At 36.3% G+C, this 12,159-nt stretch overlaps 1 protein-coding gene across 2 annotated transcripts in view; it reads right to left on the bottom strand.

The window, feature by feature from the left end:
* The window catches only part of LOC121370282, a 30,149-nt gene that overhangs the window by 6,448 nt on the left and 11,542 nt on the right, over positions 1–12,159 (bottom strand). For both annotated transcript variants that reach the window (XM_041495418.1, XM_041495419.1), the window contains exons 6-9: positions 9,142–9,363; positions 8,421–8,533; positions 4,634–4,776; positions 1,637–1,740 (exon numbers count right to left, since the gene is read on the bottom strand). In XM_041495418.1, coding sequence (XP_041351352.1) covers positions 1,637–1,740; positions 4,634–4,776; positions 8,421–8,533; positions 9,142–9,363 — 582 coding nt within the window. The remainder of the gene's footprint in view (positions 1–1,636; positions 1,741–4,633; positions 4,777–8,420; positions 8,534–9,141; positions 9,364–12,159) is intronic.

Genomic DNA, 12,159 nt, shown 5'->3' with positions numbered 1-12,159 from the left:
ACCCCTGTCACTGAAATCAATCATACAAGTACCCCTGTCACTGAAATCAATTCTTTATTCACTCAAGACCATTTACATGGTATATATATAGAGAGAGAGAGTGGGCATTACAGATACCATTTATATTATCTTACAACTAGTTGTTTTAAAATGTATCTAAATGATATAAATGAAGAAGTTTAATTGGAACAGATAGAGAGATGTATAATATACATGTATATATAAAGTTACACTTCATTACAATGACCACCGACAACCTTGGGTCACTTTGTCATATAAATTTTGCCCTTGTAATGAATTTGTCAAAACGATTTATCATTAAATTGATCAAGTTAACGTTAATTTCACTGTTAGTAACAGATTAAACATATGTCATCACTGAAATGAATGAGTTTTCTTCCATCTCTAGTTTCCAAGATTCCTTACAAAGGGGAGATTATCTACCAAGTATTCAAGGTGAATGTTGACCAAATACGGTGTAATAGATGATGTTCAAAACTACTTTGTGCTTTTATCCAGCTATAATAGGAGTATACATGGACATAACTATTGGTATGGGGGCAAGATATCATTTGTTCGCCATCAGAAAAATACAAGAATTGACTTTATTGTCCAGCTAGAGAAGACACTATAGATGTTATCAGATCAAGGTCAAATACATTTTTAAATGTGCACTCTTACCCTCTAGGATGTTACCAGGCACAGTTAAATACATTTTGAAATATAGAGTGTCCTACCTTCTAAGATTTTACCAGTCCAAGATCAAAAACATTTTAAAATGTGCAGTCTCCTACAGTCAAAGATGTTACCAGTCCAAGGTCAAAAACATGTTAGAATGTGTAGTCTCTTACCCTCAAATACATTTTAAAATGTGAAATCTCTGACCCTCCAAGTTGCCAGACAAACCAAGATCAAACACATTTTAAAACCTGCAACCTCTTACTCACTTGAAGTTGTCAGACAGACCAGCACTAAATTAACTATCGCTGGATCTTTTGTGTCACTCTCCTAGTGGCACAAACGATGAAATTCATAACTGTTTAGGAAGTTCTAACTTTTTAAACAACCACCAAGCTGCCAGGATTGGACTGAATTGCGGTTGGACACAGTGGGGGGTGGGGGGGGGGTGATGGGATGCTGGGCGTTACGGCATTCTTTGGGACCATAGGGGTAGGCGGTTTGGCCTTAGGTTTTGTGGAGGGCCTCCCTCCTGACCTTCACCTGGTCACACTAATGTTTAGAATATGATTGGCAGCCCCTTTTCCAAAATTAATTTAATTTTTATTTTTTTTGGGGGGGTGGCAGGGTAGTTTTCCTCCTAACCTCCCATGGGCTTAATGAATACTGTTCAATAATTATTATTAATTTTAGAGCAGCCTATCTAAATTTGCCCCGAAATTATATTATATTAATAATTTATATAGGTTAGAAATGTTAATATTTCTCTTTAAGGGCTCAGTCAAAATTTATTAACCCCAATTTTCCCCTTTTTTTATACTTTTGGTGTTAATATTAAAAATTTCAAAATTGACCATATTTGTTAGGTTATCCCTATCCCGAGTCAGACCCCCAATCCTATTTTAATTTAAAAAACTAAACAAACATCAAACACACTTTAAAATGCACAACCTCTTACCCTCTAAGTTGTGAGAAATACCAAGACAGTTGAGATGTCTATAAAGGACAAGACTGTCTCCACATTCTGCTTCCTTTACAACCTCGAGTCCTCTGCTGAAATGCCTGAATCAGTGAAATCATAATCAGCAGTTAGAAAAAATATGGCTTTGTTTCCATAACATCTGTATTCTGTATGTCGTTTGTATGATTAAAAATTCATTTTGCAAATAACAATTTTCCTATACGTCTAGTCCTACATGTATGCCCAATCAGTGAAATAGAAACAAACAACAAACATGATACTGATATACTTAAAATAGGGGCTAACAACTACAACTCACTCCATCCAATATTTGGGTTTTCAGAAAGTTAAGATTTAACATTTAAAAAAGAAAACAATTTTGCTTATTAAAACTATATACCTTTGTGTTGCACCTTTTCATGTCCCCCAAAAAACTACATTATAAACAAAACAAGCAAAATAGTGATCACAACCAGATGCCTGCTCAAGCACCTCGCACCTACCCTGTCCAAACACTCTATTCCATTGTGGTTTCCATGATGTCAAGGACTTGTCATTATGTCCTGACCAAGCCCTCAAGCATTACATCAAGAGAACTAAGTCTTTTTGCAAACATATAAAGTGCCTATTCCTCTCATGTAACCAGAGCCACTTGAAAGACATCACTCAGAACACAGTGTCTACCTGGATTTGGTCTACGATCCTGTGCTCATATCAAGCTGAGGGATTCCTTCCACTGTCGGCAGCTAACCCGCATGAACTACGTGCACTTGCAGTCATGATGTCACAATGTCACTGCACTGCAACAGCCTGTTAACAGTATCTTAACAGGGTGTTTTTGAGCCACAGACTCCATTCTTCGCCAACTACTATCTGTGAGATGTATCCAACGAAGATGTCGAGGGATTCCATCATCTGGGTCCTGTGGTCGCATCACAAGCTCTCGTTAACACCCCGAGATGTCCAGCGAATCAACAGTTGGTGACTTTTGCACTGGTTGGTGACAAGGCTTTTGCTAGGATAACACTAGTCAGTCTACTGTACTGCACACTGACGAACTGTTTCCACCCAACTGAACTAACAATTCACTGTTTACTAGTTAGAAAAAACTGTTGTTTGTTTGGTTCAATGTTCTGATCGATGCACCCACAATATTGTTGCAGTTACTAACACAAGAATGGCGTGGGAGGTTACACTTACCCACCCTGTCACAACCCAATTGTTGGAGGACGAAATTGCGAGTCTATATGTACTACACGGCTTCGTTTTTCCTCCACACAACTGACGGATGCCACCATTACCACTGTCAATACTAACAGCACGGGCATCCTATGGAGGATGGGCTAACCAAGGCTGGCCTTTTTTCCCACTGTGTCAGATTCCTACCGGTCCATGGGGAGAAGACGTGTGCATCTTCGGGGTATGGAACCCATTGCCTACTGTTGAATGCTGCACTAGTTTGCGGACAGAAATGGAGAAAATTTGGAGTGTTTTTTTCTCTTTTTTTTTTACATACATCACCTGTCCTCAAGAGATGATACCCACCCAGCCTCCCCACTTCCAGTTTGTGCAATCCGCTCAGAGAAAAGAATGAAGTTACAGTCACATGACCGGAACAGGAAGGGGTGCGCAGTAGAAGAATTTTAGGCCATCCCATTGGCTGTTGGGATGTTCGAACCAGACTACTATCCTTAGGGAAATATACACTAGTTTGAGGACAGGTGATGTATCTATAAAAGAGAAAACACTCAAGTTTTCTCCATTTTACACACTCGGTCACTTACCTGATGCACAGCAAAAACCCAATATTGCATGATTAAATTGTTATTTAGATTATTTGGTTGACAAATATTATTGGGCCTATTAGTTGATAATTGTATTGTCACTCTTACATTAGTATAACAAACTATTTTGCAAACCAGTGAACTCAATTCTCAAAACAGCGGAGCAAAGGCTTGTGATATATTCTGCCTTGATCCAAAATGTTTTGACTTGGCAAGACGATTGGGACAGTGCAGTTGCGAACAAGCTTCATTCTGTCAAGGCAGTCCTGGGAGAGTGGCAGTCATCCTACAGGCGATGCAGGAAGGATGAAGTAGTCTTGTGCCGTGCCGCATTGGCCATACATATTTGATGCATTCATTTATTTTAAAGAAGGACCCTCCTCCTCAGTGTGAACATTGTCAGTGTACACTGACTGTGCACCACATTTTGGTGGAGTGTGATCATCTCAAGCCGATGAGAAATGATATATTTGGCAACAGAAATGTTTTGGAATCTTTTAAATTCCATCCAGAATTAATTGTAAACTTTTTAAAACACTTTGACTTTTATACAAAGTTTTAAAATATACTTACCTTGATTTTATATATTGTATTATACTCTCTCCCCCCCCCCCCCCCCCCCATGTGGTTTTACATAAATATACTTACCATTTGTGACACCCAATAGCCGTTGTGTATTTTTGTGCTGAGGTGTCTGGGGTGTCGTTAAACATTCATTCATTCATTGATCCAAAATGTTTACATACTGAAAGTGCTTGAGTAATAAATAAAATACTACACTTATTATCATTAAGATGTCATTATTTTTACAAACCGTGTGAACTTCCCTTGTATCTGATTTCATTTTCATTCAGTCAGATACTGGGAAGTTAGCTTGTTTATTAAAAATCATATATAATGAAAACCAGTGTAAGTTAATGTACATGTATATAGTTTTATAAATCACTTGACAAGTGATATATTACTTTACTTTAATCAGTCATCATAATCTACCAATAGAAACAGTGGTTGCAGGATAAATGATGTTAACAACTGATCTGTATTTTATTTAATAATTTACTGAAAGTTGTGTAATCTTGGCAAGAAAATAGTTACTATTATTTTAAGCTATCTTTTCAGACAAGGTCCCTGGTGTCTACAATTTCTGTGACAAATTAGTCTGTGCTTCGGTAAAGTTGAAAAAGGTACTGTTTTAAAGAGTTGTACTTACTTAATAGCTTGTGGAATGTCGCCCTGGAGATAAACTGTCCAACCCAAACTAAGCAGAACAGTTGCCAGAGACTCTGTAGGGGGAGACAACTCCAGGATGTTTACTGCCTCTGTTAACATTTTTCTTCCTCCCACAAAATCAGACTGTCAAGAACAAAAAAATATATATATTCTACAACCATGTCACTAGGTAATACACTGAATATAGGGTGTATACTACCAAATCAAATCCAATAGTAACATATGTGGCTAAAACTCCTACCTGCAACGTATCAACCGACAAACGCCACGGATATAAATACTACCACCCCTTACACTTAAAGTGGGGGTCAAGCTGCTCGTTTCTGAGATAACGGGTAGCGTCTATGACTACCCTAGTTTCGCACAAAATTCGAGTACTTTTTTTTTACAGGTACCCCATACATGTTTCAAGCACAAGGCTACTTGACACATTGGTACTAGATGAAATAAAATTGCAAATTTTTTTTACCCAGATGAAACTATTATTTTTTACAACCAACACACTCACATTTATAACCAATCACAGAACTTGTGGTGTTCACTTCTCTATCAAAACTTTGACCCAGCCGGAAGTTATTTGGTTTAGTACTACCTGAAAGAGTCTAGTAAAACCCACGATGAAATGTCACTAGGTAATAAATTGAAAGGTTTCATGATGAAATGTCACTAGGTAATAAATTGAAAGGTTCTCCAAACAACCATGATGAAATGTCACCATGTAATAAATTGAAAGGTTCTCCAAACAATCATGATGAAATGTTACTAGGTAATATACTAAAAGGTTCTCCAAAAAGTCATGATGAAATGTCACTAGGTAATATACTAAAAGGTTCTCCAAACAATCATGATGCAATGTCACTAGGTAATAAATTGTAAGGTTCTCCAAACAATCATGATGAAATATCACCAGGTAATATACTAAAAGGTTCTCCAACAACCATGATAAAATGTCACTAGATAATATACTAAAAGGTTCTCCAAACGGTCATGATGAAATGTCACTAGGTAATATATTAAAAGGTTCTCCAAACAACCATGATGAAATGTCTCCATGTAATAAATTGAAAGGTTCTCCAAACAGTCATGATGAAATGTCACTAGGTAATATATTAAAAGGTTCTCCAAACAACCATGATGAAATGTCACCATGTAATAAATTGAAAGGTTCTCCAAACAGTCATGATGAAATGTCACCATGTAATAAATTGAAAGGTTCTCCAAACAGTCATGATGAAATGTCACTAGGTAATATATTAAAAGGTTCTCCAAACAACCATGATGAAATGTCGCCATGTAATAAATTGAAAGGTTCTCCAAACAGTCATGATGAAATGTCACTAGGTAATATACTAAAAGGTTCTCCAAACAACCATGATGAAATGTCACCATGTAATAAATTGAAAGGTTCTCCAAACAGTCATTATGAAATGTCACTAGGTAATATATTAAATGGTTCTCCAAACAATAATGATGAAATGTCACTAGGTAATATACTAAACGGTTCTCCAAACAATCATGATGAAATGTCACTAGGTAATATACTAAAAGGTTCTCCAAACAATCATGATGAAATGTCACTAGGTAATATATTAAACTGTTCTCCAAACAATCATGATGAAATGTCACTAGGTAATATATTAAACGGTTCTCCAAACAGTCATGATGAAAGGTCACTAGGTAATATACTAAAAGGTTCTCCAAACAATCATGATATGTCACCATGTAATAAATTGAAAGGTTCTCCAAACAATCATGATGAAATGTCACTAGGTAATATACTAAAAGGTTCTCCAAAACAATCACGATGAAATGTCACTAGGTAATAAATTGAAAGGTTCTCCAAACAATCATGATGAAATGTCACTAGGTAATATACTAAAAGGTTCTCCAAAACAATCATGATGATATGTCACCATGTAATAAATTGAAAGGTTCTCCAAACAATCATGATGAAATGTCACAAGGTAATATACTAAAAGGTTCTCCAAACAGTCATGATGCAATGTCACTAGGTAATGTACTAAAAGGTTCTCCAAACAGTCATGATGAAATGTCACTAGGTAATATATTAAACGGTTCTCCAAACAGTCATGATGAAAGGTCACTAGGTAATATATTAAAAGGTTCTCCAAACAATCATGATGAAATGTCACCATGTAATAAATTGAAAGGTTCTCCAAACAGTCATGATGAAATGTCACTAGGTAATATACTAAAAGGTTATCCAAACAGTCATGATGAAATGTCACCATGTAATAAATTGAAAGGTTCTCCAAACAGTCATGATGAAATGTCACTAGGTAATATATTAAAAGGTTCTCCAAACAACCATGATGAAATGTCACCATGTAATAAATTGAAAGGTTCTCCAAACAGTCATGATGAAATGTCACTAGGTAATATATTAAACGGTTCTCCAAACAATCATGATGAAATGTCACTAGGTAATATATTAAACGGTTCTCCAAACAATCATGATGAAATGTCACTAGGTAATATACTAAACGGTTCTCCAAACAATCATGATGAAATGTCACTAGGTAATATACTAAACGGTTCTCCAAACAATCATGATGAAATGTCACTAGGTAATATATTAAACGGTTCTCCAAACAACCATGATGAAATGTCACCATGTAATAAATTGAAAGGTTCTCCAAACAGTCATGATGAAATGTCATTAGGTAATATATTAAACGGTTCTCCAAACAGTCATGATGAAAGGTCACTAGGTAATATACTAAAAGGTTCTCCAAACAATCATGATATGTCACCATGTAATAAATTGAAAGGTTCTCCAAACAATCATGATGAAATGTCACTAGGTAATATACTAAAAGGTTCTCCAAAACAATCACGATGAAATGTCATTAGGTAATATATTAAAAGGTTCTCCAAACAATCATGATGATATGTCACCATGTAATAAATTGAAAGGTTCTCCAAACAATCATGATGAAATGTCACTAGGTAATATACTAAAAGGTTCTCCAAACAGTCATGATGCAATGTCACTAGGTAATGTACTAAAAGGTTCTCCAGTCATGATGCAATGTCACTAGGTAATATACTAAAAGGTTCTCCAAACAACCATGATGAAATGTCACCATGTAATAAACTGAAAGGTTCTCCAAACAACCATGATGAAATGTCACCATGTAATAAACTGAAAGGTTCTCCAAACAACCATGATGAAATGTCACCATGTAATAAATTGAAAGGTTCTCCAAACAATCATGATGAAATGTCATTAGGTAATCAGGGCTCGAAACTTAAATATTTAAAAAATAATGACATTAGTCGCCCAAATAATATTATCTTCTTTAGAGCTATAATATATGAGCTACTATTAATATTTGTATTCCACATTAAAATCTTGCGCGTGGTTCGCTTACCATAATTTCCCAAGAATCATTATTTTTTGGGCCACCATATTTTTTAGCAAGTTTCGAACCCTTGGTAATATACTAAAAGGTTCTCCAAACAACCATGATGAAATGTCACTAGGTTCTCCAATATTTAGAAGAGAAGTGTGAGGAACAGCAACATCTGTGTGAGACATGCTGATTCATATCATACATGGTGGAGACTGACTTAAAGACTTCTGATTAGATTCTCCACTGTGCTCACTTAGATGTTGGAGGCTCCAACTTGGAGCCATACCATTCACAAAAATTAATCCTGTAACTGAAATTGATTTCAATATTAAGAGACAAAATATTTTTATTACCATAACTACTCAATGCTAGTCACATGACCCATCTCACCTTGACATTGGTCAGAGTTCGACCATAGTGTGTCATCGCCAGAGCCCGGTCTTTCTGCTTCCCATACAACTGTGCTAGCTCAAAACATTTGGTGAAAAACAGGATGCTTTCATCTACAAAATAGAAAAATACAATTAAAGCTGAAGTCTAAATAGTCCAAGTTGGAGAAGAACCCAGCTTTTAATACAGCACATCATTGTGCATCAAATGCCATTCATGACATCAAGTTTCTGTTGGGTTGTTTTTTTTATCAATTTTAAACCTTGCACCTGTACTTAGAAACTATTCATATTCATTTTCAAACCTTTAACCATTGTACTTTGTTTTCTATTACATAAATATGCAAATGTACCTGTCGATTGTGATGTTTGGATTGATTTCTTTTTCTTCATTTCTCAAATTAAAAATTATTTTCACATACTTACCTACCCCAACTTGTTTAAGACTTCATACCATTTTTTACCAAAGTAGTTGACAACAAAAAGCCAGCATATTATTGACTACCAGACATATATCTACAAAACTATATATGGCAAGCTGAGATCATTTCTAGGGCCACAAATTATCTTGATCATTCCTACCTACTCTATTAACTTCCAAATCATATATGGTAACCTCATAAATGACAGCTTTAGACCTGAGTACATATGAAGATAAAGATTCTACTACCACTGAATGACATTCCAGTGTTCAGTGTTGTACTGTATTAAAATCTACTCACTGCCAAAGAACTCGATGATGAGATTAGAGGAGGTGGCCGCCATTTCGATGTAGAATGGAAACATCTCCTCTGTTGAGTGCATCACATCGGTCAGAAGTTTCTGGAGGTTGGGATATTCCTGGATGAACACAGCATATGCCTTCATGTATTCCGCTGTCTCACTGTGGCTACTCAGTTCACGAAGAATCCGACTGAACGTAATGCAGTAACGCTTTCGTACTTCTACACACCACAGGGAAAGATATCATAGCAATCATACTAATAAAGGCAGGACTAGCTGGGCGTATAGCTGTAATGTTTTTGTACTTCTACACATCACAAGAAAAGAAATTATAGCAATGATACTAAGATGGATTGAACATACAGCAGTAGTACTTGCATATTTTTACACATTATAAGGAAAGAGATTGTACAGCAATGATACTAAGGCAAGATTGAATGTACAGCAGTAGTGCTTGCATATTTTTACATATCATAAGGAAAGAGATTGTACAGCAATGATACTAAGGCAAGATTGAATGTACAGCAGTAGTGCTTGCATATTTTTACACATCATAAGGAAAGAGATTGTACAGCAATGATACTAAGGCAAGATTGAATGTACAGCAGTAGTGCTTGCATATTTTTACACATCATAAGGAAAGAGATTGTACAGCAATGATACTAAGGCAAGATTGAATGTACAGCAGTAGTGCTTGCATATTTTTACACATCATAAGGAAAGAGATTGTACAGCAATGATACTAAGGCAAGATTGAATGTACAGCAGTAGTACTTGTATATTTTTACACATCATAAGGAAAGAGATTGTACAGCAATGATACTAAGGCAAGATTGAATGTACAGCAGTAGTACTTGTATATTTTTACACATCATAAGGAAAGAAGTCTGCATAGCAATGATACTAAGGCAAGATTGAATGTACAGCAGTAGTACTTGTATATTTTTACACATCATAAGGAAAGAAGTCTGCATAGCAATGATACTAAGGCAAGATTGAATGTACAGCAGTAGTACTTGTATATTTTTACACATAAGGAAAGAAGTCTGCATAGCAATGATACTAAGGCAAGATTGAATGTACAGCAGTAGTACTTGTATATTTTTACACATCATAAGGAAAGAGATTGTACAGCAATGATACTAAGGCAAGATTGAATGTACAGCAGTAGTACTTGTATATTTTTACATATCATAAGGAAAGAGATTGTACAGCAATGATACTAAGGCAAGATTGAATGTACAGCAGTAGTACTTGTATATTTTTACACATTATAAGGAAAGAGATTGTACAGCAATGATACTAAGGCAAGATTGAATGTACAGCAGTAGTACTTGTATATTTTTACACATCATAAGAAAAGAGATTGTACAGCAATGATACTAAGGCAAGATTGAATGTACAGCAGTAGTACTTGTATATTTTTACACATCATAAGGAAAGAAGTCTGCATAGCAATGATACTAAGGCAAGATTGAATGTACAGCAGTAGTACTTGTATATTTTTACACATCATAAGGAAAGAAGTCTGCATAGCAATGATACTAAGGCAAGATTGAATGTACAGCAGTAGTACTTGTATATTTTTACATATCATAAGGAAAGAGATTGTACAGCAATGATACTAAGGCAAGATTGAATGTACAGCAGTAGTACTTGTATATTTTTACACATCATAAGGAAAGAGATTGTACAGCAATGATACTAAGGCAAGATTGAATGTACGGCAGTAGTGCTTGCATACTTTTACACATCTCAAGGAAAGAGACTACATAGCAAAAAAAAAAAGCAAAAAAAAGAGAGACTACATAGCAATGATAATTAAGTCAGGAATGAACATACAACAGTAGCATTAGCGTATATTTCTACACATCACAATTAAAAAAACAGATTATAGCAATCATACTGAGGACCGGACTGCAGGTAATCCAGGGCCCATGCTTATAAAACATTTACAGATTATAGCAATCATACTGAGGACCGGACTGAAGGTACTCCAGGGCCCATGCTTATAAAACATTTACAGATTATAGCAATCATACTGAGGACCGGACTGCAGGTACTCCAGGGCCCATGCTTATAAAACATTTACAGATTATAGCAATCACACTGAGGACCGGACTGCAGGTACTCCAGGGCCCATGCTTATAAAACATTTACAGATTATAGCAATCACACTGAGGACCGGACTGCAGGTACTCCAGGGCCCATGCTTATAAAACATTTACAGATTATAGCAATCATACTGAGGACCGGACTGAAGGTACTCCAGGGCCCATGCTTATAAAACATTTACAGATTATAGCAATCATACTGAGGACTGGACTGAAGGTACTCCAGGGCCCATGCTTATAAAACATTTACAGATTATAGCAATCATACTGAGGACCGGACTGCAGGTACTCCAGGGCCCATGCTTATAAAACATTTACAGATTATAGCAATCATACTGAGGACCGGACTGCAGGTACTCCAGGGCCCATGCTTATAAAACATTTACAGATTATAGCAATCACACTGAGGACCGGACTGAAGGTACTCCAGGGCCCATGCTTATAAAACATTTACAGATTATAGCAATCATACTGAGGACTGGACTGAAGGTACTCCAGGGCCCATGCTTATAAAACATTTACAGATTATAGCAATCACACTGAGGACCGGACTGAAGGTACTCCAGGGCCCATGCTTATAAAACATTTACAGATTATAGCAATCATACTGAGGACTGGACTGAAGGTACTCCAGGGCCCATGCTTATAAAACATTTACAGATTATAGCAATCATACTGAGGATCGGACTGCAGGTACTCCAGGGCCCATGCTTATAAAACATTTACAGATTATAGCAATCATACTGAGGACCGGACTGCAGGTACTCCAGGGCCCATGCTTATAAAACATTTACAGATTATAGCAATCACACTGAGGACCGGACTGCAGGTACTCCAGGGCCCATGCTTATAAAACATTTACAGATTATAGCAATCATACTGAGGACTGGACTGAAGGTACTC

Source organism: Gigantopelta aegis, chromosome 4 (genome assembly GCF_016097555.1).
Source record: "Gigantopelta aegis isolate Gae_Host chromosome 4, Gae_host_genome, whole genome shotgun sequence".
Taxonomy (NCBI): domain Eukaryota; kingdom Metazoa; phylum Mollusca; class Gastropoda; order Neomphalida; family Peltospiridae; genus Gigantopelta; species Gigantopelta aegis.
The sequence above is the reverse complement of the archived record's forward strand: the minus strand, read 5'-3'. Positions and strand labels throughout refer to the sequence as shown.